Source organism: Melospiza melodia, chromosome 2 (assembly GCF_035770615.1).
Source record: "Melospiza melodia melodia isolate bMelMel2 chromosome 2, bMelMel2.pri, whole genome shotgun sequence".
Classification (NCBI taxonomy): Eukaryota; Metazoa; Chordata; class Aves; order Passeriformes; family Passerellidae; genus Melospiza; species Melospiza melodia.
In genome coordinates this window covers 16,588,692-16,615,879 of record NC_086195.1, presented here as the reverse complement: position 1 = coordinate 16,615,879, position 27,188 = coordinate 16,588,692, and the positions used below count along the sequence as shown (strand labels likewise).

At 37.1% G+C, this 27,188-nt stretch overlaps 1 protein-coding gene across 5 annotated transcripts in view; it reads left to right on the top strand.

Moving 5' to 3' along the window:
• CDKL5 (cyclin dependent kinase like 5) overlaps nucleotides 1-27,188 on the top strand; it is a 129,824-nt gene that overhangs the window by 84,416 nt on the left and 18,220 nt on the right. For all 5 annotated transcript variants that reach the window (XM_063182843.1, XM_063182839.1, XM_063182847.1 and 2 more), the window contains exons 8-14: nucleotides 2,654-2,744; nucleotides 6,921-7,110; nucleotides 10,579-10,659; nucleotides 14,956-15,116; nucleotides 17,367-18,390; nucleotides 21,803-21,908; nucleotides 23,888-24,011. In XM_063182843.1, the coding sequence (XP_063038913.1) occupies nucleotides 2,654-2,744; nucleotides 6,921-7,110; nucleotides 10,579-10,659; nucleotides 14,956-15,116; nucleotides 17,367-18,390; nucleotides 21,803-21,908; nucleotides 23,888-24,011 (1,777 nt within the window). The remainder of the gene's footprint in view (nucleotides 1-2,653; nucleotides 2,745-6,920; nucleotides 7,111-10,578; nucleotides 10,660-14,955; nucleotides 15,117-17,366; nucleotides 18,391-21,802; nucleotides 21,909-23,887; nucleotides 24,012-27,188) is intronic.

Below are 27,188 nucleotides of genomic sequence, written 5' to 3'. Positions count from 1 at the left end.
TTCCTTGACATCTCTATTACCATGTTCTGAGTTGTTTAAAGTCCTTTCCTGAAATTTCTGATCTTGCTTTTTTCTTTGTACAGCATGATGCCTTTGCAAATGCTATTGATTTCATAGTTGCTCTCACCCAAATCTCCTCCTATCTTCATCTTCTAATCTGTTCCTGCTTGCTGTGTAGAGTTGATCTAATCTCCCTAGCTTCCTTCTCTTATTTCTACATTCCTGATACCTCAGCACAATTTGGAAGATGAAAAAATAAGCAAACTCCATCATAACCAGAAATAATTGTTCCCATAGAAAGATGTGTTTTCCTGAACTGTTAGTTCTGCCCATCATCTCTCTGCATGGTGTCATGGGCTCAGGGCAGATTTAATCTGAAAAGGCATCACACAACAGTAAGGAGCTGACACTGAAGCTCACAGTTATAACTTTGCTTTCTGTCTTGCCATCATCTTGCCACATCAAATCCATGCAGCACCTGGTCTGTAAAGTTAGGGGTTGATTTTTCAGGCTACATTAGCTGTTTCTGGACATAATAGCTCCTGTCTATGACCAAGTTCAAATGGACTGACCTGGAAGGAGGAGGATGAAACTTTCACCTGTTTATTCTTCTGATGCACAGGAGCTCATGTGCTACCAGATTCATGTGTTACATCAACACATATATTTATTTCTATTATGTTACAACTTTTTTCCTTTCTTCCCCTCCCCCTTTCAGCCTGGGGTTTCCCACATTTTGACTGTCCCATTTCTTCGGTGTAGCTCCTGATTATCTTCCTTCTGTTCTTTGAACACATGAATGAAAGATTTTCCACTGCCAAGATTAATCAGATAGCTTGTAATTTGAAACAGAAATGGGGCTGCCTAAGCAGTTCTAAATGTAGTAATATTTCAAAATTCAATCAATCCCCATGTTAGAAGTTAAAAAAATCCGTTCCACCTTTTCTGCAGCGGCGCCAGTTATGTTCATTGGACTTTATGGGAACAGATATGAATTCTTATGTTTGAATAGCTTTGAAATATCCATTCCTCATCATATTCATCCCATCTTTTACTTTACTAACACTTGAAGTGAGAGGTATCTTGCAAAAAGTAACAGCTGTAACCTATGTCATTAACAAATTTATAATTGTTTTCTATGGTCACTAGTCTAATAATAATAATAATCTGCATCCAAATTTTTACTTCATCTTGTAGTAAATTAGTATTCCACAGGGGTGAGTGGAATTGGGCTTCTTCATGCTCAGCTTTGCACTTTCAGAATACTAAAAGCAATTTTAAAACTTTTTAAATTACAACCTTACAGAACATAGCTGAATGGAAAAGGCAATTTTGGCAGCTTCTGCAGAGGAACTCAGATATAAAGAAAAACATGTATTGCATTTAAGTAGCACTTACTGAGTCAGTAAATAAAGTTATGCCTTATTCTTCTGCACCACTTCGGAATTTTTACTATTTCTTCATTGATCACGCAATAATGGAAAGATTTACAGTGATTTCACTGAAGGGAAATTTTGAACTGTGTTTTACTGCCACATCCCAATAAGAAAGCATCTTGGAAATGCTGCTTCTGCATTTCAGTTTTGAGCTTTAGTGAGGAGCTGACACATGTGGAGCCTTGCTGCTGAGATCTGTCTGTCTGTCTCACCTAATTGTTAATAATTTATTTGAAAACAGTAAGACTTGATACTTTTTGAAAATTGTGCCAATATCTGTCCTGGAGTACTTCTACATTAAAAATTCAGTAACATTATTGTGGTGCTTGGCAGACTTTTAATGAATGGAGGAGAATGAAAATAAAAGTTCAAATTATTCCTACAAATGGATTTTCCAGACACTTGTCTGTCAGCCAGTGGTCATAACTGTACACCTTAGGACAGTAGGGAAGTTTTGGTACAATTGCAAATAAGTATATGTTTTAATTTTTTTAAAAATTCTTAACAAAATTATGTGGATAAAGAAGTTAATTTGGACATTCTTTCTGATCCTAATTCATGAAGAATCTTGTTGTGAATATGATACTAAAGCAGTTGGGAAGCCAAAACATGTGGAGTGAGCCAAGTGCAGATATAAACAGTATTGCTGGTTTTCCTAGACTCCTGCATTTTGCAGTTTTGAGGAGATGATAATTTTCCTTGCCAAGCCCAGGAGGGAATGTCCTTAGATGAGAATAATATGTCATTTTTTGATCAGTTTAAAAAATCAAAGACAGTAGTAGTTAGGATCAATGACCAGAAGAGTCTAGTACACAAGCATGTGTAATGTTTCTGAATTTATGAATCTTCTTCTGCAAACAGCACCTCAGTGAAATTTAGTGTAATATTTCAATAGCTGACATGGCATACTGACAGTTAACTTTTATCAGTCTGTTTTGATTACAGAATATCATACAGAGTAATGGCAAAACCCCACTGACTTGTGAGATAGCACACAAGTAAGGGAGTCAATATGCAGACATGCTGACTTTCACTGTTGCATCAATAAAAGCTTGCATTTCAGTAGACAAGCAGTTGTTGGAGACATCATTCTGCAGCAGGGGTTGTAAACAATTTGCTTCTATATAAATAACATGACCTCTTCCTGCCAAAATCAGTTTTGATACAGATATTGTTTTTAAAATGGGATACAATCTTTCTCACTGTCTCTCTGACAGGCTTTGCTCGGAATCTCTCTGAAGGAAGCAATGCTAACTATACAGAATATGTGGCTACCAGATGGTACCGCTCACCTGAACTCCTGCTTGGGTAAGAACACTTTGAGAGCTGCCATAATAAACCTCTACTGATTTAATAGGGGTTTTCAGCACCTTTTGTAAGCTTTGCCTGTGGAGAACTGAGTTTGATTTAAAGGCAAGGTTTCAAGAGCTTCCAGATTTTCATTAATTTTTGTTCATTTCCAGTAAGTCAGGATGAATCATTGACATACTGACCTGTCTTGAGATAAGCAGTGTTTAACTGATCAAAACATTAAGCTGAATTATAAAGGATGTACTTTCAGCTCCTGCACCCCATCCCCAGCTCTTTCAGAAGAGGATTCCATGGTAGTGCTCTAGCCCGGAATGTTCCATCAGCCCTGTGGGAACATCACATAGCAATGGCAGTACAGCTTTCACAATGCAACATTCCTTGTTATCTTCATCCTTTGTGTCAGAACTATATTAGGAAGAAATTTTTTTTGCTCAGAGGTGGTGAGGCTCTGAACAGGTTGCCCAGAGAAGCTGTGGGTGCCCCATCCCTGGCAGTGTCAAGACCAGGCTGGATGGGGCTCTGAGCATCCTGATCTAGTGGAAGGTGTCCCTGCCCAGGTGAGGGGGATTGGAATGGAATGATCTTCAAAGGTCCCTTCCAACCTAAAACTTCCTATGATTCTGTGCTGTGATTTTCATTTGTAGTTACCCTTTGCCAGCCCTGCTGAAGTCACTCAAAAAGGAAGGTGCTAGCTTTTTACTAGTTAGGAAGAATTTATTGAAGGATACTGTGTAAATCATTTTAATAAAGCACTGAGAAGTTACCATTGCATTGACTGCAGAAGTATTAGTCACATGAGTAGCCAGAAGATTTAGTATTGCTCCTTTATTCATCCGTAAAATGAGCATTTTACTGTCTCACAAGGTAAAACAGATTTTGAGATACTAAATGAACAAAATCATGAAATACTAAATGAACAGATTAATGAGATACTAAATTAACAAATTCAAGGGCAAAGAAAGAGGAAAAATTGAGATCTGTGATATGTGATCTTCCCATTACAGTCAAGTTTAACAGAGCATTAATTTAAACTACGTGAATGCTCTCCTAGAATACAATTCCAATATACAGTGCATGTGTATTTATATATACGTATTCTTAAAACAAGGAACTGTTAGCCACGGGATGACTCAAAACATTTCTGGTCACTCCTAAAAGTCTTTAAGCACCACGTTAAGTGCTCCTGGGAAACAAGACTTTGTTGGAACATTTGATTAACACTGAGCTAGATATTTTTTGAACAGGTGAATAATGAAGTAATAATTACTCTGTCAATAAAGTCATCCCAGTGTTCCCAGAGCTGTGCTAATCTTAATCAAATTTGTTGGCAGTTGTTTTCTTGTGTGCATAATAGTATCTTAAAGTTGCTATTAAAAAACTCTAGGCTCAAATTTTCACTTTTTGGAGAAAACAGTAAAGCTTCCAGTGAAGTGTGTATGTACATTTATAAGTATAAATAAACAACTTGGAAAAATAGCATAAATTTTGACCTTTTTAGATTTTTTTCTGTCTCGAGTAGTAATGAGGATTTAGGAGGAAAGACATGAAAAGCTTGACAGACATAGTATTAGTCTGACCTGCATTTTCTGAAACTGTTTTGTTGGCAGAGGAAATTTAGCACGAATTATGTCTGTTTGTAGTTGACTAAATCTGTTTGATTAGCTTGTAGAGAAAGGGAGGGGATTTTTCTATTTAATGTTTCAATTGTGCTGGTGTATGTTTTTAAAGCCAAGTTTTTCTGGCAAAGTGATGCCTGTTTCTTGGCAATCCTGTTCTATTTCCCAGGCATTCATCTTTCCCATTCCCCCTTTCCTTACATTTACCACATTTTTATAAGCATCTAATATTCAGAACTCTTCACGGGTTTATTAACTACATTCAGTTTAACAAATACAGTTTTACTTTTTCAATTTTGAAAATGTGTCCCCGAGAGGTTTCTGTTTAGTGATAACATTCAAGACTTAAATTTCAGGAGACGAAAGAAATTGCCCCATAATTATTCACAGAACATCTAAAATCTACTCATTTTGGAGAGCCTCAGGTAACTGCTGTTAGTGGAGTACTCTGTACCCTTTGATGACAAAATATTGCTAAAAGCCAGTAGATTTTAAAGTATTCTAAATTACTAGATGAAAACATGTTTTGGAGAATCTAATAAGTGCAGGCATAGACTGTAGTGCTTCTCAGGTATGGTCTGTCTGTGCTATAGGAGTTATTTTCATTTTTCCAGCCATGTCACTCTTGGCATTTTTTTGTCTGCTGTGATCTGACCAGACTGATCCTGACAATCAGCAGAAAAGAAGTCTTGAGTTTGCCTTTTCAAATAACAACGTTGCAGGTCGTGCTGCCTTAAGAAATGGCTGTTTTCTGATTTGTTAGTTTGACTACAGACTAATAGTGAAAAGTTCTTAACTGTAGTTCAGCTTCCTTTGTTCTTGAGAGCAAGGAAAGGTAATGGTCCATGCCTCAAAGGAGTTTTAGCCCATCCCTCATTTGTAACCCTAGCTTGTTCTACACTACCCCAGTCTACAGCAACCTTTTCCCCATTTCACATTTTAGTGGAGAAAACTGTGTATTAAAGGAGTTGCAAACAAAGATGTGTTTGGGTTTTTGTCATAATAAAAGGGGAAGATTTTTATCTGTACTCTCACTGTTTTGCCTGCAGAGCCTTGGCTTTGAAGTCCATTTTTTGCCTGTGTTGCCTTGTACACTAAGACAAGCTGGGCCTTACTTTGAGTCATTCTGACCTGGTGGGTGGGTTGGACTAGCAGCACCCTAGAAGGGTCAAACACTGAGTCTCAGCAAATCCACAGGGAGCCACCGTGCAGGATTATGAACCCCAAACAAATAATGAGCCCCACTGAGCCGTATTGGTACATGAGAATTGTGACATGGTCTGCTTTGCCTCTGGTGGTTCTTTGTTGCAGTCTCTTCCAGTGGGGCACAGTTTTCATTTTGGGATGGTTGTTGTGAGAGGAGTACAGTGTCTCATGGCACATTCTCTAAGGCAAGTGGTTCTTGAAGTTTTGGTGCCTTACTTCAGCCTTCTCAGCTGCCACAGGGTCCTGCAGCTGTTTCACTTTGGCTATTGTCGAGCTAGAAATGCTTTCTCATCTTCACCTAAAGGGTTTACTGTTCCTCTGTCCAAGTGTCCTCCCCACAATTGGAGTAAATAATCATGAGTAATCAATGGGGAAGTCAAACTATTATTTTTTGATGTTTTTCTCTAAACATCATAATCAGCAATATAAGGAAGGAGCAAAGGACACAGATTTAGGATAGGATTTGTCACCTGCAACTCTTGGTGCTGTCTTATTCCAGAAGAAGGCAAGCCAGCTGTAACTTAAATCTCTTGAAACAGAGTTTGAGTTACTGGATTACAAGTTTCAAAAAGAAGAGACTCGGTGAAATATGTTTTCAGTTCAATCTTTGTTCCAGATTTTTAATTTATATGCCTTTTTTTGACATGAAAAGCATTCCCTAGTCATTTTGTTGAAAATCTAAACATTTGAAAGACATTATTGGAATAATATGGGTGTTTACAAATTTTTTTTTATGAATTCAGCAAGCAAGAATTTGAGTGTATAAAAAAGAGCTCTCCCCAAACCCCAGCCTGTGGCTTTGTTCCCAAACAGGAATTATTTTATGATGCTTTCATTCCTTCCTCACTTGTTTTTCTATCAAATAGTTTTCAGGAGAACTCTGTTTTCTCCCTAATTAAAATTTGATATAAAGATTTCTTATTTCTCTTTTCCCAGTGGCCAGACCCAGGATGCCCATCCACCTATTAAGCACAATCAAACAAGAGATGTAGTGCAGGAACAGAGTGCAGGCATGAGCTCTAGAGAGAAGGGAAGTTAGCAGTAGTTTAACTGTGAGCGGAGAATGCTTTGTAGTCAAAAAGATTATTCTTGTATATAAGATTTTTCAAAAAGAACAAGGTCCCTGGGGGCACTTGAGAATCCATCTCCTGCCTTTTCAAGCAGTGATAGATACATCAGGAAATCTGGGGCAGAAACAGAGGGCTTGGTTTTTGAGGTAGTTTCTTAAAAACAAAGTTTGTTTTTCTGTGTTGTGAGGGGGAGTGCCATGGGGAACATGGCCAATGGATTGAAGCAGCTCAGTAAGCAGGCAGTGGCAGTGGGTGACAAACATTTTCTTTTGGCTTGGCAGAGCCCCGTATGGCAAGGCTGTGGATATGTGGTCTGTAGGCTGCATCCTGGGGGAGCTGAGCGACGGGCAGCCGCTGTTCCCTGGCGAGAGCGAGATTGACCAGCTCTTCACCATTCAGAAGGTGCTGGGCCCGCTGCCAGCCGAGCAGATGAAGCTCTTCTACAGCAACCCACGCTTCCACGGCTTGCGGGTAGGGGAAAGCTTTGTTCTTTTTTCTTGTTTTTCTTATTTACTTGTGTGAGGTGCTGCAAAGGTTCTTTACATTTACATTGTGCGTTATCTGCTGCCTACGTTTCTGGGTAAGTATAGGATGTAGAGATTATAAGGCATTCATAAGTCAAAGCAAAATTCTGATTACACCAGAAGTGAGTATTGTAAGTACATTTGTGTTCTTTTTAAAAGTTGTTTAAAGATTTTGTTTCATTTCTTTGATGTTTTTGGCAGGCAATTTACCTCTTATACCCAATCTAACATTGCCCAGCCAGGTTTGCACTGGAAAGTTTAGTGGCAAAGCTCTGTAATGTTGTCATTACATTACAAGGGTTCCATATTGCTAGAATATTGTACCTCCTTGATGTTTCTTGTAGGCATCTCCTCTAGGCACTGACTCTTCCTTGTCCTCGCAGCAGCCAACTGACTCCAGTTTCCCTCAGCCAACCAATCCACTCTTTTATAACACTCTCCTTATTGGCTACAGCTGTGGCCTGTTAACATCAGGCCTGCTCCTAATCTTTACTAATTAACCCAGCTGCAATTCTTTAGTGGGTAAGATTATTTTCTATACTACCTTTATTTACTTATATTTTATCCCCCTACTGTGTAAGATCAGGATGTGGAAAATTCAAGACTGCTGTCCATAACTGCTGTCTAGTTTGTTGGGAAAATCTGAGCTGCAGATGCTGCTATCATGGCAGAAGAGCTTTCTGCCTTTTGACTTACATTCCTGGAGAGTTTATGTAAGTCTCTTGAGTAAAAAAGCTCTTCCTACTGGCAGCATTGTTCCCTTCAAGGGTTTGCCAGTATAATATAATGACAGAGACCCACTAGTGTGAAGTTCTACCCAAGCTGGGATATGCAATATGGCAAAATACCAGGATCAATAAGTAAGTAATAGCTCTGTTACTTTTAACAGTACCTGGTCAGTGATTGTACTCATGTTTCCTCATAATTCAGTTTTGGTTGTCCTTTCTTTATTGATGCATGTTGCTTGGAAAGGTGAGTTTATGATCTTGGTAATATTCTGAAATCAGTTGTGTAAATCATACAAAGAGACATATGAAGGTTTTAGGCGACCTGATCTGTGCTAAAGACTCAAGATTTGAGTTTTGCTCTGAGATAGAGAAAACGTGAGAATGTGAAAGGGAAGGAATGGGGACCTAGTTCTCTTAAAGCATGTTCAAAGTTGCCAAAAATTTGTTTTAGCTAATAGTGATAAGAAAAGAGTTGGCTTAAGGTGTTAGGGTATTTATTTTAGGTATAAGAATAACTAATTCTGAAGAGATTTTGTTGAAGTTTGTAGACCCTTCAAGAGTGGAGGGTTTAAAAAAATTATTAGACAAGCATTTCTTCCAAGGTCCTGTTTGAATTTCATCCTGTTTAAAACAGTGGGTTGGATGGTATTTTTGTATGAGAAATTTATAACCCCTTCTCAGGAAAACAATGTTTTAAAAATTGTAAGCAAAGTAAATTATTGCCTCTTCAACATCATTTTACAGCATTTCTGATTGTGCAGGGTAATCTTGTTTGTATAAATGCTCTGTGATGTCTTAAGATGAAATATCTTTGTTTTGTAGCTTTAAAATACAATAATTCAAGGAGACAGCACAGACTAATGTGATTAGCACAAGGTTCAGAGTTATGAGTCTCTGTTCTCATCCTGGATCAGTGGTTTAGTGCTTGGCCTCAGACATGTTCCTGCCTTCTTAGTCCCATCTGTAAAGTCAGGATACTGCTGATGTGGACAGGGCCCCATGGCTTCTCATAGAGAGCACTTTTTAGAATTGAAGTAAAGTCTGAATAATGGCTTAAATGTAAAAAAAACCTACCATTTTTTTAATATTACATTCATTAGTTAATTAGTGGGAAAAAATTATCCTGTCCTATAAGACAGCCTTAAAAGTACATTTTTTTTGAATGTAGCTCAATTTTCTGAATGTAGTGCTTATAGTGAAAGATTTCCTGTTGCAGAGCAGATAGTAGGTATGCTGTTTATTACTTATATATTGGTAAGCCAATTATTACTTACAAGCTTGGTGCTGGATATTCTCAAGATAGAAACTGGCCCAGGATGTGAAATTTTTTGTCCATATGCTTAGACTTCGTGAATTTCTACATTACCCCAAGTGAATACTACCATATTTTAAAATAGGATTTAAAAAAATTCTCTTCAAACACTCCAGCATGGATCCAAATGCACATTTGCAAACTTGTCTTTTCTTTCTACTCATACCTTCCATACATAAACACAGTTTTCCTTGCTCCTGAGGTTTAGGGAGTATTTAGTGATCTCTCTTCAATTCTTTTGAGGAGGAAAACATCCAGGGTATGTTGAAGACATAAGGAAGTAAAATAATATGGGATCAGAAACTACCAATAGGCTCATGACTTTACAGAAAAGTGTGAGTGGCAATGTAGGGCTATAAATATTTGTTCCACCAATAAGTTACATGAAGAATGTGAACAATTACAGTGACAAGCCCCTGGTGGTTTGCATGGCTTTGGCGCATTTTCCTGTTTCCCTGATCATTATAGATATAAAAGCTTCTTTATGATTGTCACTCCACAGGAAGACACAAACATTTTACAATTTGGTTAAGGTTAAAATTGGAGGAAGCGTGAAAACCTTGTTTTACCTAAGCCACTGTTGAGGCTCAATATAGCAGACTTGAACTTTAAAAAATTCTCAATTGCTGGTAAACCACTTCAAAATAAAGCAAAGTCAAAAGAAAAATACAGAGACTATTTAGGAATAAAAGCATTCAAACTAATGTTCTTCCGTTTTTCTTCAAAGTTCACAAGATGTAATTTATGAAAAGTAACACCAGTACAACTAATGGATGCCCCCAGCAGTGTGCACTGCTTCTCACGATGTTGCCAGCAGCATGACCACAGCAATAACCCCGAAACTCAAATCCTTGAGCTTTTGCCTTTTTTCACTAAAAATACTCGGAAATTGTTCATTAATCTTTAGTATTATGTTAATGTTTTGTATTATTTAGTAATGTTTAGTTTAATGTTTAATATTATTAATGAGTAGTAATGTATTTGCACTCTCAAATTATCTTTGAGCCATTTTTAAGCTTTTTTTAAAATAAATATGTTACTTATGTTAGTTCTGAATCTATTTTAAACCTCCTGTAAATCATAGTGCCACAAAAAAAAAAAAAAAAATAGGTTGATTATTTCTCACTTGAGAATGATTTCTTGGCTGCCCTAACAATCAAGAATACTTTCTTTGGTTGACTAGATGCTTACCACACATCTAGAGTTATTTGTTTCACTATAATATTTTATAGTTTTCATAAACAACTGAATTTTTCAGTGCTTAGGGTTCCCATTAATTACACGTCTTGATTAACTAGTTTCTATTTTTTTAAGCATTTTATTCATTCATTACCTTGTTTTCATGATCAGTATATTTACAATGTATTTTTTACAGTTTCCAGCAGTCAATCATCCACAGTCTTTAGAGAGAAGATACTTGGGAATTTTAAGTGGTGTATTGCTTGATCTTATGAAGGTAGGAAAATGTCTTTTTTTCTGTCTGTGATATGTACGAATATATACAAGTCACTTTTTACCTTTCTTCTTACATAATGCATCTTAGAAGGACTTTGGGACCTCCCTTTTTGAGATATTTTAATTCCACCATTGTTTGTGGTAAGGCTTGGTATTTCCTAGGAATCAGGAAAATATCCCTTGCAAATGCCAGGAGAGTCTGTTCAATATTAACTGATTTGATAAGGAATATGTAGCCAGACAAAGCATCACCCCCATCCTTTGCAGGGTTGTGCATCCACACTGACATCCATGCACTGACTGCTGGAGTGTGATCATATTTAGATACATCCACAGAGTATTGGGCTGCCCTGAGTTGTTTTCCATTTGTTGTTGGGTAAGTGTGAGGATGTGGACAGTTGTCAAAAACAAAGCTGACACACCGGAGTTCTGGATTTTTATCCAAAATCTTTAATCTGCTTGCTGTCACCTGTACATGGTGTATATGTTAGTTGACTCTTCAGTCCTGTTTTGGAACAAGTCAGCTAGTTACACATGGCCAAACTAGGGTATGGTCCTGAGAGTTCTTTTTATGGGGGATCAGGAGAAGCTCATTCCCCAAAAAAACATTGGGCTTTGCATTTGTGCTGTGTTCCTGGTATGGAACACGTGTGGTTGTCCTTACTACTGTACTATAAAATTACTGCCATGGTAAGCTGCAGTACAACCCTCACATCATTTCATCCCCAGTGAGCTGAAGAAAGCAATCATGGTATCCAAAATTAGGTTTATAATCATAGAACCACCGAAGAATTAAAGGCAATATGGGACACACATGAAGTGTGGATATGGCTAATCAACTCTGAATGAATTGTGTGATCCCAAACCCCTCTGCACCAGTTGCCTTGGAAAACAAAGATGCTTTGGGAAATACTTGGGTGTTTACTTGCTTTTAGTAGTATTGCTGTAGCCAGCAGAAATCCACCAAATTTGCTCTACTCTTCTTCAACACAGCCAGTTCAAATCCCTTTGATCTCCTTGCCTTATGAAGAGAGTCAGCATGGCTTTTATCTTGTTTCAAGGAGTCTGCAATATGATACACTCCAGTGCATATAATTACTTGTTTTGGTATTATACTTTCTCCTCTATTTTCTGATTCACAGAAACTTTTTTTCATAGTTAGTGTAGCTCAAGATCTGGTAGTTTATATTGCAGAACAGAAATGTCAAGATCAGTCTTAAGACCATCGTAATATTTACTGGGGGAGGGTTTATTTTCATTTTATCCTAAGTTTTATGTAATATTTCAGTGTCTTTTAGGTTCTTTTGTTATGATTTAAAATTTGCAAAGTTGTGAAATGAAGCACTTGAGTTTTAGGGAAGCACAGGTTTCCAAGTAATTTCATTCTTTTCATCTTTTCTGTTGATGTTTCTGCCTACAAGGTGAGAAAGGTCAGGAATTCTGTAGGGGGGATATTTTGTGTTTGATCTGCATTTCTTCATTCAGGAATTGGAGCCTTGTTAAGCATGTGCAGACGCCTACACCAGAGAACAGAAGGGACTTGTGGTTAAGTTACATGTTGCAAATGCTGCACATACTTTGTTGTGTGCCTGTCTCTTCTGCAGACAAGGGACAGTCTGACACATGTCCACACTTGTTGTGCTCCTCATTATCTGCACTCCCAGGGACCTCAGGTCAGATTACTAGATTACTGAGTAACTCACACTTCAACTCATGCCAGCTGAAGTAGGGAGTTATTAACATATTTAGAGAGCATTTCTGGACTAGATTAATGATGAGGCACCAATTTGCCCTTGTTGCTTTGTTGTTGCTCCAGTCCTCTGTTCTCCTTCACAAGCCATGCTGGTTTGCAAGCATTAGGGAGTTAGGAACTGGTTTTGCATGTTATGACTTGGGAATAAAAGACATTGAGACTCTCTTCTTTAAATCATCTGCCATTCACTTGTCTCTGCCATTCAGCACCAGACATGCATTTCCTCTGAGCTGTTTGCTAAAGAGAACACTTGTAGAACCCTTTCTTTTTACCCTTGGTTTTCTTCACTTGCCTTAGCTGGACTTTAGAGTGGCCTAACCTTTATGCTAATACCCTGCTTTTATAGTCCATCTTTGTATCCTGTCCATCACTCTGGTTCTCACCCACTCCCTGTTTTGCATTTTTGTTTATTAGGAAATTCCCTGTTTAGCCATCCTGAACCTCTGAAAAAGACTGTGGTCTTCTGTACAGTAAGATGTTTTGTTCCTGAACTCAGAAATAAATTTTCCGTAAAAATCAATGGCTATCCTGTACATCTTTCCTGTTATGGTAGTTTTTCAGGAGATTATGCCTGGTAATTCCTTCTAGAAAATGGAATTTGCTTTCCTGAAGTCCTGGGTCTTATCTCTGATGTTTACCTTCCCACCTCTTCTTTCAGTCCTATCTGTAATCATCTCATGGGTGCTACAGCTCAGTGTCTTCTCTGATCAGATTTCTCACCAGTACTTTACTGCTGTTGAGCAGCAGCTCCAGTAAACTGAAGTCCCCTCCTTGGCTAATTTGCCTCTCCAGCAGCTGCACTAGGAAGTTTCCACCAATTCTAGAAATCTCCTGGAGCATGTACACAGGCTGGGTGTCAGGGTAGCTGAAGTCTGCTCTGAGGATGAGGATCTGTGACCAGAAGGCTTTTTTTCGTTGTTATAGAGAGTTTTCCTCTTCATCACCTTCATGCTCTTCAATGCATTGCTGGTAACAAACTCCCATCATAATGTACCAAATGTTGCTTTCCCTTCTAATCCCAACCTAGAGATTGTCCATGGATAAACCTTTTGTTCCATGCTGACATTGGATATGATCCAGGAAGCCAATTTTATGGAGTGTCACTCTTCTCCCTGTCCATCCCCTTCCATCTGAGACCAGTTGTACCCATCAGTGACCATGCCTCAGCCATGAGCCCTGTCCCACTACTTCTCTGTGATTCCAGGCAGATTCCCAGCCTTGTGATAACCTATGGACTTCCAGTTCTCCTTGCCTGTCATCCAGCCTGTGTAATGTAGGCATTTGAGAGAAGCCTCTGGACACCCTCTGTCCTGCAGGGGAATGTGGGAATCACATGTGGCCTCCTCCTCATGTTTGTTCAGCCTTTTGAGGCACTGTAGTGATGAGCACCAGAAAAAAAGGGGGAAAGAAGTTGGTAATCATTGAGTACAGTGTGTGAGAAGGGAAAGGTGCTGCATACTGTATGACCAAACTGCATAGGAGTTTGCTCACTTGCTTTGTTTCCTGAGCATTTGCCATTTTGAAGTATAGAGATCCTGTGAAGGGAAAGCCAGTTTGTGGTTGAGTGGCTGAATATGGTGTTAATGCAGTGTGTGTGTGTGTTTATGCATGTGTATGCATAGACACACACATTGATTTCTCCTCTCTTAAATACATACAACCCTTAAGAAGTGGCTGGTTTTTTTACTTAATAGCCATTCAAACTTTTAACCTTGCTAACAGTCATGCATGTTTGAATATTCCAGTGTAAACTCTGTATTGCTCTTTTCCTGCAAGAAACCTTTCAAACTTCCCAAAAATACTCAAGGTCCTGTTTTCAAGTTTTGTGATTAAATATTTTCTACGTGTCAGGAAATGTCTTTATTTAGAATCACAACTGATCTAACAGAATTATAAGGCAAGTGTTATTCTGAATGTATTGTAAACAATTTAGAGAATTCTTTGGAAATATGGGTGGACTTGAACTCTATAAGCTAAAAACAGAACTCTTTTATTTGTGTATTTTTAAAAATACTAAATGTTAAAATAATGTTTGTTTTTGCATAAGAATGTTCCCATATAGTTGTCTGTAAAGCCTGTTTCATTGCAGCATTTTATTACTGGTAAACTTAATATTTTTGATTCAAAATAATGTTGTAAGGTTTATCCTGAAAAATATGTTTAAAATAAAAATATTTAAAACGTATATAGATAGATATAAAACATATTTTAAAAGTTTTAGATATCTTTGTATTTTAAACATACTATCACATATGTGTGCATAAAATTATAAATATATAACACATATGGTGTTATATAAATAAACGCATATGTGTTTATTTTGTATCATATGTAGTTTAATGCATCATGAAATTATTCTAGCAGTGACATCTAATCACAGAAACTCTGGAGATTAAAAAACTACCCAGTAATGTTCTTTATTTTGTTGTGGGTTTTTTGTTTCGGTTTGGTTTGGGTTTGGTCTTTTGTTTTGGTTTCTGGGGGTTTTTTTGCTAATGTAAATACAGATACTAACATTTAAACTTTGGCATTTGTTTTTCAAAGAACTTACTGAAGTTAGATCCAGCAGATAGATATTTGACAGAACAATGTTTGAACCACCCTTCGTTTCAAACCCAAAGACTCTTGGATCGCTGTGGAAGTTCACCTTCACGGTCAGCTAAGAGAAAACCCTACCATGGAGACAGCAACACTTTATCTAACAGGTAAATGTAGTCTTGTCACTGTTACCACTGACATTTGCTCTGCCAGTGAGTGAGTTGTTGTCCTGCTCATACACAGCATCACCTACAAGAAAAGTGGTTGTTTGACAGCATAGGCACACTGAGATATGTGTGCTGTTCTGTGTTGCCTCACTGAGTAAAGAAAGCAGATGTAGTATTTACACCTACATAAGATGAAATTTTTGCTTACTTTCTGCATCAGGCTGCATGTGTCTTTAAAAAAAAAGAGAGAGACAATGTTGAAGCCATTTCTGTGTATGACAAAGAAAAATAATTGGCTGATCCACCTTAAAAAAATGTTAGCCTTTTTCTTGAACAATAGGAATTTTGTGGCTTGGAAGATGCCCAAGATTCCAAAGGAATGCTCTTTTCTTTGGAATGCTACCACTGCTGTATATGTACAAATCTGTCCAAGATTTTGATATTTAAAAGCTAAAGTTCACACAGATTTGTAGCAGCTAAATGTCCTGAAAATTGTGCACATTGATCACATTCCAAATTGGAGATGAACAGAATTTTTTTGCAGTTGCAGTTGTGGATTGTGTCTAGTCTATTTGACCTCAGACTCATAGCAGGATATGCTTGCTCAGTGACTCGCTTGCTGGACCCACATAGCTTGAGAGAAGCCACTTAATTTTCATACCTCAATGAGCCAGGTTTACTGCTGGATGAAATACTTCAGTACAAAAAGCTTCTTGGTATTGCTCTGATAAATGTGTTCATAAAGGTCACTCTCTGAAGTATGCAGAATATTTTAATATTCTATATGCAGGCTTTTAATCTTGGCCATGTTTTTCTTTAGCTTATCCTGTGAGATTAAAAAAATTGCTCCTCTATTTTAAGACTTGGGATGACATTCACAATCTATGCTTTTTCAAAGATAGACACCAAAAAGTTTTAGCTGCCTTTACAGATGCTTAGAGTAGAAGTTTTACCATTAGACATATGGCATCAGAAGGAAAGACCTACATCCACTGGAAACTTGTCCAAAAGTCTTGCCTAGTGAAAATACTACGTTCCTCTGTCTCTAAAATTTTGAAAAATACACTTGCTGTTAACAGGAAAATATTTTAAACTGCCATTAAAATTGCTTAAGTTTTAGGATCTGTAATGAAATAGATTATGAGATCACTGCAAGTGGTTAATACAAAAATCCTAGGTATAAAACCAGCCAGCATTATCCAATTATAATTAACAAAAGGATCAACAAAGGTACAGTGAGCTCTTATTTCAACCCTAGGTAATATATCTGAGTTACATCATGGATTTGTTACAGAAATAAGTTAATTGCTCATAGCCTGCCTAGGTCCATCAAAGCAAACAAGCACAGCTCCAGCACTGTTCAGTCTTGGCTATTGCAGTGCCTGCCTAAATCCAGAAGCTGAACTGTTTTAATGCCAGAAAATCTGAGATAATAAATCCTGCTCAAAAAAAATCAGTCTTGGGTATTGCAGAGCCAACTCATATCTCAGTCCTGTAGTCCCAACCCAGAAGAGCTAGGAAGGAGAGGATAAGGACACAACCAAGTAGCTCTGCACCAAGTCAGTCTGGTTGCAGAGCCTTTCAGCTGCAGCTTTGGAATGAGTTAATGTACTAAAAACTGGGATAGTGCCAAGTTCCACAAAAGCTGTCTTCCTGTGGTAGACCTGGTTTTGGGTTTGGTGTTCCAGGGCTAGCTCAGGCTTACTCCATCTCAACAATAACCTCTTTTCCCCTCCTTTCCTCTCCCCTCCTCCTCCAAACCAGGAATGCACAAGATAGCCTGGAGCATTGATTGTATCAGGGCTTTTTGACAGTGCTGACATACATGATTGTTCTACCTTCCTTTGATATGCCAGGTGTATTTAAGATTTTTTCGATTGATATGCAGCTAATTTTTATAATGTAATTCTTCACTTAGCAATGTACTCACATCATACACACATGCATAAATGTGCAAATATATATTGGAATTTCTATTATTAGATTTGATATCTTCAGGGGTTTTGTCAGCAAAATCATTAACCAAAGCACAGTTTGCCATCAGATTATAACCAGAAACAACTATGTACGAACACTTGCAAATCTGTTATTTTAGTGAACCTTCTGGTGCCTTAGTTGGCAATATTTGATCTTACTGCAGTTAAATTTTTGGTTTTAAATGGCAACTGAAATGGGTGTACTTTTTTGAAGTTATTAATACATGAATAAGTAATCTGATATATTAATGCTTCTTTATGCATTTTAATATAGAAATCAAGCCAGCAAAAGTTCTGCTTTGCAGTCACACCACAGATCAAACAGCAAGGATATGCCACTAGGGGCTGGTGGGCCAAGAGAAGAGGGGCTTCCAGCAAATGAAAGCTTTTTAAATGGAAACCTTCCTGGACCTGCCCCTAGCCCAATGCACGCAAAAAAACCAAGCAACACACCTGGATCTGGCAACAAGGATATAGCCAATAATAACATGCCACATTTGCTCAGCCCAAAGGAACCAAAGGGAAAAACAGAGTTTGATTTTAATGTGGACACCAAAAGTTCTGATGGTTCAGGCACCAAGTACCTGAAGTCTAACACCAGATCTCAGCAGAACCGGCACTCCTTTATGGAAACCTCTCAGAGCAAAACGGGGACGCTGCAGCCTGGCGACAAGCACAGTCGCCACAGCTACATCGACACCATCCCTCAGTCCTCTAAGAGTCCCTCCTATCGGACAAAGTCCAAGAGCCATGGAGTTCTGACAGACTCTAAATCTGTGGGCAACCTTTCTGAGGCCAGGGCCCAAGCTGCAGAGCCAAACACCAGTAGGTATTTTCCATCCAGCTGTATGGACCTGAACTCTCCGACGAGCCCGAGCGCTCCCCGGCACAGCGATAACAGAACTATGCTCAGTCCGTCGGCCAGGAACAACCGCAGTGAGGGCACCCTGGACACTCGAAGGCCACCGACCAGACACTCCAAAACAATGGAGGAGTTAAAACTGCCAGATCACATGGATGGAAGCCATTCCCACTCTCTGTCTGCTCCACATGAATCTTTTTCCTATGGTCTAGGTTATACCAGTCCTTTTTCTTCCCAGCAGCGCCCTCATAGACACTCTATGTATGTGAGCCGGGACAGAGTGAGGTCAAAGGGCTCAGAGGGTGGCTTAAGCGTAGGGCAAGGGATGGCAGCCAGAGCAAACAGCCTGCAACTGTTATCTCCACAGGTGCAGCATAAGTCACTCACCAGGTCTGTTGGCTCATCACGAGAAGACTGTACAGAAGATTCTAATAGGGTTAGTCCAAAATATTGCCTCTTATTTGAGGGTTTACCTTTCTCTTTTTAACTCATGTGGGGCAGTGGCCTGCTTTCTGTCTTCTGTTTGTTTCTTTGCAGTTATTAATTTAATTGTCCTGTACTGTCTGGGGATTTTGTTAGGGGCTTTTTTTCAGAAGGGCTGAATATTTCAAGGTACTTTGAAAAAATGGGCTATGAATACCATTATCTTAAAGTATTGAAATGTGAGAATGGAAAAATCATCTCCAAAGTTAAAATTTCATTCGTTGTTTTTAGTCCTTGGTTACATGGTCTGATGTCATTTTTACTGTATAATTTTGTTAATTATCTTTCTCATTTGTGGTTTTATTTAGCTTTTCTATATGTATTGCTGTTACAAATGCTAATGTTAATTTTTGAAGCCAGTGATTCATTCAGGTATAGCAGGACATTATTGCTGAAATACCCTAATTTACTAGAGAAATATCAAAGCTTACAATATTTATTTAGATTGGTATGATAAATAACTGGTGTAATCTAGAGATTTCATGTTGTAGTGCCACTGGTAAATTGACTCCTCACAGTGGTTACTGTCAGTGGATACCTGGTTGTGTTTTCCTGTGAGCATTAATTACAGAGTAGAGGACAGGCTGGTTCTGGTGTTGATTTACATTTGTTACACAACACTTCTGAATTATCTCATGTTTTACACATCAGATATGTAAAGAGGATTGTATTTATTCTCAGAGCTTTAAATTTCTCTATTAACAAAATGGTGCAGAGACAAATACAAAAATGAGTGTTTGTTTCTCTATGCCTACACCTGTGATAAACTGACTTCTAAGGAGAGAGCATCTAGTTCAGATTTGTTGACAAACTGAAGTCCAAGACCTGCAAATAATATTTAAGGTCCAAAGATTATGGTTTACTATGAGAAACTAAAATACTCTGCCCACTTAGTAGTTTATCTAAGAAATATGTGTAGCTGACCTAATAGGGGTCTACAAGTACCATAAAAAGAAGAGTTTCAGGTAGTGGTTGTCTCCTCATCCAGCAGAGAAAAAACAACATAATATGTTTTTTCATCCATTGCACATCTCCTCCATTCAAGTTTATGAGTATTCAAACATGAGAAAAAATCAAAATAAAAGTGCAATGGAATAATAATTTTTTAAAAGCTACCTAGAAGGGATTACAGCAGCTCCATTTCAAAAACAGTTTTTTCCTATGTACTTATTTTTATCTCCCTCATTTCAGTCAAATTAAATGTTACTTATTTTTCAGGACATTATTTGGAAGGGCAGTAATATCAGTGTTTCAGTTTTTGATAATAAAAGGTCACACTGTCTTGTATTCTTCAGTTCATTTTCTGCATTATGCAGCAGATAGTAATTGGAAGTAATTTTAATTTTATTTTGTACTATTTAGAGGCCAGTTGTTTTTATTGGATCATTCTTTGTCATTGAAAATGGGTTGACAGATTTTTAATTAGAAAAATCTATGTGTATTGTAATGCTTATGTTTTTGTTCATTTTCATTTGCTTTGGAAAGTCTGTTCATTCAAGATAAAGAATTTTATCTCTTATGGTCAGTATTTTTAAAACTTCACCCTTCACTTAGTGCTCTTAAATCTGTATTTCAACCATTAGAAGTGTGAAAGGAAAATTACTTTTCTGAAATGGATGCTAAGGCTGTGAATTCACAAAGCTATTTTTTATTTGTTTGTACTCCTCTCAGTAACAAATCAAATTGTCAATCTTCTTATGCCTCATGAAGGCATTTTCACAAAGAAGTCATTCTTTGGCTCCTTCCTATCCTCATTTCCCCCCCCCCCCCCCCCCCTTTCTACATTATGCATTAAGAGTCAGAAAATTTCACTCCCTTCAGGATTAGTGAACTAAAAACCTCATTAATAGTATGTGTTCTCATAGATTCTTTACTGGTTTCATACATATTTTTTCTGATCAGTTCTCCTATGCTTTTTTCCTCTGCTCATCTTTGGTGAAGTTTCCTCACTTCCATGTTTCTAGTTTCTCATTGATTTTCTTTTTATAGCTCTACCACGTCTTTTTAAAGAAAACCATTCTTTTTTTTTGCCAAGCTTTAAATCTTACTTAAGAAAAAATCAAGAAAAATCTCTCATCCAGTCTTAGTTTTAGGACTTTTCAAGTCTCAACACAACAGTTTTGTTTTAAGCGGGTTTTTTTACATGTAAATTAAATGTACACAAAAAGGGTTAAGCAGAAAAAATCAAATACAAGTTGCTATTACTGTCTCATGTTTGAAATTTAACTGCTGATAAAAAAAAAAGAGGTATCTAATATAAGTAGTAATTTAATCAAATGCTTCAGCCTCTGGTAAATTTTAGAAGAATCCAGCTGGGATTTGAAGCATTGTTTTAGCTGCAGTTCTGGACTCAGTTTCAAGCTTTGTTTTCTCTGAGAGAGTGAGACCAGAACTTCATCCACAAAAAGCAAAGTAAATTTTGCAAATCACTTGTGTAGTGAATTGAAGTCCCAGTTTTTAGTTTTGGTTAGGTTTTTTTTGTGGCTTTTGTTTTTAACCTTTGTCCTTCTCGGACATTCTGGATTTCAGTTAGTACAGGGGTTTCAGAAGTTTCCTAAGGGGTCTTGGAGAGAGCATTAAATTTCATGTGGTCATTCCATACTGAGGGAAAAGTTGTAGTTTCTGATTCGTTTAAGAGTGGGGTTAAGTCATATTTGGTGGCTAATTATGTGCATAAGGATGTTTCTACTGGCTCACATAAACTTTTACTTGAAGTACTTCCAGTACTGTTTTCAGGAAAGTAGAATAAATTAGAGGTAATGAAATGCTTTTAGCTGTCCTGTCTGACTGAAGAACTTTGCCTATAAATTTCTTAGTTCAGAGACTTTCTAATATTTTGCATACAGTAGATTTTTGTGATTGTTGGTACCTCTAGGTAATGATATTAAGAGATAAGAGATGATAAGCAATGATAGTGCTTTGGTGTTGCAGTTATCTCAATTAGATACATTCCTATCTGCTTTTTAGTGTTTGCCAGTAGCAGAGTGACCAGATTCCATCAGAAATTAATTTAACAAGCCTCCAGTAAAAGATTCTTCCAGAGATGTTTGTTTACAACATCTTACAGTTGTGTTTCATTCAGGTTGAAATTCTGAGGGCCTGAATCAGGTTCATGTCTGTAAAATTACAACTTAGAGGTGAAATTTTGTTAATGCCATTTTTGTCATTTTGGAAAGAAGCAAGCAAGCAGCAAAACCAAATAATTATTGATTACATAGTCTGTGATTTGATATTTGCAGTTATTATTAATATGAAAGGAAAATTGTGTGGTGAATTTGGAGTTTTCTTGCTTATGTATATTGGTTTAAAACTGAAAATCAGTTTACAGTCTTTCATTTTAAATAGATTATTGTTCTTTTGCATAGGGTGGAGCATATCATGATCCACACACAGAAGATGGAGCATCTACTAAGGAGAATAGAATTCTGTATAATGACCCTGTTCCAAGAAGAGTTGGCAGCTTTTACAGAGGTAATTTCATGGTGGATCTTTCAAATTTAATCCAGAATTTTAGCATGGAATATAAATTGAGTACTAGAAATTAATGCAGAGAATTAGTATGAATAACTACAAGGGTTTATTGGAACAATAATTGTTACTCAGCTTTCAGAGGATGAGTTTGCAGGAACTGCATTGGTACCATATTGTTTATTTGTAAATGATAGCTCACTTTAATTGGAAATTACATCCACTGCAGTACCTTGTGAAGCAGGATATAATTTATCAGGGCAAAATGAACAAAATTAATATTACCAAAGTAGGCAGTTAATTAATATTTTAAATTTTTATTTTCAATTCTTGTAAAGACTCTATTTATACCTATGCACTTGTAGCACATAGACATACTTAGTGATCTGTTTCAGATACTGTGTTACATGGAAATGTAGCTCTAGCTTTTATGGCTTGAAACTTGTGGCATTTCTTTTGTTAAAACTTATTAAAGATCAGGGTTTCCTACAAGCCAAGGGCACACGTAGATAATTCCAGTTCAGAATAAATAATAAAACAGATCTGTATATGGGCACACAAATAGATACCGTTCTGTTATGGCACACAAAAGGTGGTGGTTTCTGAGCAGCTGCCTCATGGCTAAACCTGGGTAATTGTTTTGAAAAAGATGATAAGAGGCTAATTACTGCAAGTGTTAGGAGGCTTGTGGGGCTCCCCTGAACCTTAAGAAGTCCCAATCAGCTGAAATTCGCTTATGAGTCACTTAATAACCTTAAGCAGAGTCACAAATCTCCCTCTGATCCTCTTCAGGTTGATCACTTGGCTGATGACCTGATTTGGACACGTTAAAATCTGAGAATCCTTGCAAGCATCCCACTGCAATATTAAAACCTGTGAGCAGAATTAAAGCTTGTACTGTTTTGAGTGATGCTTTTGAGTGTTTGTGTTGCAAATGCTTAAGAATTCTCAGTCCTGAATTGCTTTCATTAATTCATAAAAAGCTCCTAAAATTGTACATGGATTATCCTTCTTTTTTATATATAGTGAAACAAAAGTTCCAAAGAAGAATGACTTTCATAAATCATGTGCTAAAGAAACTGCAGAGCTTGGGTTTATTCAATTCCTTGTTATAAAAAAGAGGGGTTTTCCTCTTCAACTTTATCAAACAAATATATTTTAAATAGACTTAATTATTGCTTTGGGAAGATGATATTATATTTAAAATAATACTTTGATAATAGTATATGCAAAACTGGTGATAATAATATAAGCAAGTTACTGTGAAAAGGGTAAATCCTTATTTATATAAATTTAACCTTTGTATTAGAGCAGTATTTATTAGCATATACATTTGTACTGCAGCTTGAACAAAACCTTACAGATGCTGTTTTGATATATTGTGTAATGTGGTGCTGCACTGATGTTCCAACTAGTGTCTGGTCAGTTTTTAGTCCACTGCAGGTATTTCTAGTGATATTCATAATTCTGATAAATTTATGTTCTGTATATTGTGTATTTTCAAAAGCACGGTATGTCTGTTCGAAAAATACATAATATCTAATTTTGATATTTTAATTTTTAGTGCATTATCTCTTAGTTACATCAAAAATCAAAAATTTTTTTTCCAAGATGGATGCTACTTTTTTTACGGTCTAAAGTGAAGACTGAGTGTAAACTGTAGTGTTTCATATCTTTAGTAACAGTATTCCAACCTCTTATTCTCTTTCCTGTTTTTAAATATCAATCACACTTACAGCTCCCTACTAATAGAAGTGTTCTCAAGTCTAATAAGACTTTACCCAAGTTCAGATGATGGTCTCATTTTACAACCGATATTACCCTGCAAGGATCACAAAAATCAGCTTTCTTTTCAATCATACACAAAACACAACCGTGTCTTTGCTCTCCTGTCGCTGTAAGAGGCAGAGAGGGAGCAGAGAGGTGGGAGCTGGGATTTTTGGCAGAGCTCAGTGTACATTGTTTGCTGTTCCCCTGTTCAGTTCCATCTCCACGGCCAGACAGCACCTACATAGAGAACAATGTGTCCAACAGAGCCTCGGTGTTACCGGCAGACAGCAGCACGGTGACAAACCACCCCAAGAGACAAACCACCTTTGACACCTGGTGAGTTGGAATGTGCACACATGTGTAGAGAATGGCAGGAAAAAATGTGCTTTTAACAGGAGGGACAAAAACCTCATGCTTTTCTCAAGGTTTGCAACTGTCCATGTGCTTAGTTGCTTCCTCCAGCTATAGCAGCAGAGCATGGCATGTTTTCTGTCCCCTGTTGAGCAGCAAGGAATCCTGCATTGCACCCATAACATGAATGCATTAAAGTTGATATACTTTTGTCCAATTCTTCACAATTTTTTTCCCTGCTATTAGTCTTTAGGTAAAGATAGTACAAAGTGCTTGTGTGTGTAGTATATATAGAAATTTGTGGATTCCAGAAGCATGATTTGTTAGACAAGTGGAAAAAATACCAAAATGCATGTTCCCATATATAAAGTACTATATTAATGAAGAATATTTTCACCCTACAATGGGTACCGCTGCTCTCTTTGTTTATACACAGAAGGAAATTAATACATTCTATGGGAAAATGGATTAAGTGACATCTTAATGGTGTATATTGATTTTAAAAGATTAAAAGCATCACATGGCTCCATTATATAACATAGAGCACCTTAATTATGCTAATAAAATAACAGCATATACATAACTTTGCAGGACTCAAAGGGAAATAGTTTTGTTTCTCTTAGAGCTGTTTGGCTCTAAAATACTCCTAATCTTATACTTTTTTAAATCACAATAAAGAATATTGAATAAAAATAAGCAGATGGAGCTCACAGGATTGGTGAGAGGAATGGGCTGCATATATTTGCATGGTTCAGTTATGCTCTATACCACTCTCTGAAACACTTCTCTCTGAAAGGGCCATAAAGTCATGCTATCTAAACTGTTTCAGTGGTTTGTTGACTTACTGTGTTTTCACACAAATAACCAGAGAATTATGTGCTTAAAGAGAAAGGGGGGTGGTGGGTGGTGGACATTTGGTATTTCAGCTTGTGTTCAGGTGTTATACCTATGTCAGTAATAGAAGATGTTTACTCCAGAATCCTTCTCACCTGCTCTGATTCACTAGAGTCTGCTTCCTGTCCTTCAGTAGCTCCACCTACATCCATTTTCTGGAATTAGCTGAGGAAAGCGGTCATTTATGTAAAACGGTGGTACTTATGTTGTGGCTTGTGTGGCTAAAGAAGGTATTTATTCCTGCTCTTGAACCCTTTGACCATTTTACATTTTCCTTCATATCTGGATCTTTCTATCTTGCATATAACATAAGACAACTGGAATCTTGTTTTGCTTTATATATCATTCAGCAGTATAATGTCTTGACTGCAAAGAAACATATAATGTTACTTTAACTCTGAACTGAAAAAAATCGTGTGTGCTATTAGAGCTGGTTGGGAATATTTTTTATGAAGTACTTTTTTGTTGTAATGCCAAATTACCAAAACCAAAACTTTTCAAAGGAAGTGGCTGATAACCACTAACCTTTTATTGTGAAGATTCTTCACCTCCAGGATGGAATTGCCAGTCACCAGAGATACTCTCAAAATAACAAATATTTTGGAGGCAGCATTATTTTTTAGAATGTGAGGAACTTGAGTGCAGGGTCTTTGTTATTTAAACCAGAGGCTTGAACCAAGATCTTAGATCTAACAAGTGAATGCCCTAAACCAGAAGTTAGAGGTTATTCTGGAGGACATTGTCTGAAGCTGTTTCATCTTGTTCAAACAGTGAAAGGACCACAGAGGTGCTAAATATGGCCTTGTGAAAAAGGCCCTTGATTAACTTTGAAACAGTTAGATTTAAGTCCTTGTTCCAAAGTACTCAAATATTTTCACAAAGGGGAACAGCTCCTTTGAGAGAAGAACCCACAGAAGAATAAGCATTTCTTCATATGAAATGGAAGAAATAGCAGTAGCTACAACACCAAGTTCCTGCTATTTTGGCATATGCTTACCTTTTCTTTTCCTACTCCCTATTTTCCTGAAATGTTTCCTGCCCAGCTCTACCTGCTAACTCTGTTCAAGTTGTCCTGGCAATGGTCTAATGTTGCAAAATTGTTCTGTGCCATAAATGCAGCTTAACCCAATTCCTGAGTAGTGAAGAGTCTGTGTTCCTCTACCTAATTTTCTGTATAGAAGTTGTGTAAATGCTTATGAAAATGTTGAAAGCTCTAATGGAATGTGATTCTGCTTACATCAATTTTATGATGAAGTAAATATTTGATGTTTGAATAACATACCTAACTGGTAAATGACAATTCATCTCGAATTATGAGTGACATGTATTCCACCTGGACTTGCCACTACTGTAAAATATTGCTTCTCATACTATTGCTCTGTGTTGCCTTTCTTCTGTCAAAGATTCTGTAAATGTTTGCTAGACTGAATTGTCACAGATGTTCCCCTGTCTTTGTGTGCATTTTTTTGCTCTGTCCCCACTGTCCTGCCTTTTAAAATAAAGATATTATAAACTTGACTTTTGTCATTAGATTTTACTCTTAAATTACTAGATCATTTCTGAACTTCAGACTACTTGATTTGAAAAAAGGCAAATTTTTTATCCTTCTAGAAATTCTTTTCTTTGCTAGAGTTTAATTTCCTGTAAACAACCTTGAACTTGCTCAGGTTTTTTTATTGATACAAGAATAAATGTTTTATTCTTTTCTACTCATACAGGCTTTGTCCTGAGCTGGGCAAATTCAGTAGTTGTAGGCAAGATATTTAATTGTATTCTGCCAGTGGTCCAGAACATTGGCCTGAATTATCTTTACCACTGTCATAATTCTAACTATCTCTTTAGAATTAATTCCAACATGCAGTAGTGTATCTCACATCATACTGGAAGTGTTTGCATTGGCTGCTTACAAGATATTTGGGGGCTTCTGGAAAGCATTTTTACTTAGACCTTTTGTGTCCACACAAATGTAGCCATGCTATGACAAGTAGCTTGTCATATCTTCTCTAGCACAAGTCATACATTTCTGCAAAAATAATAAAAAGGAGGAACTCTAGGAATAATAGTACTATTTATATATATATATTATATATATATAAGCGCACACAAAATCTCTGTCATTCAAGAAAAGAAAAAAAAGTCATTCTTACAAGAGTAAAAGGCTTAAAACTTTATCCACTATCAAGTTTTGAGGTTCCAGAATAAGAAAGAATAAGGTTTTTTGTAAACAGGACATGACTGACTTTTATATTTCTGTATCAGTGTCAGTGT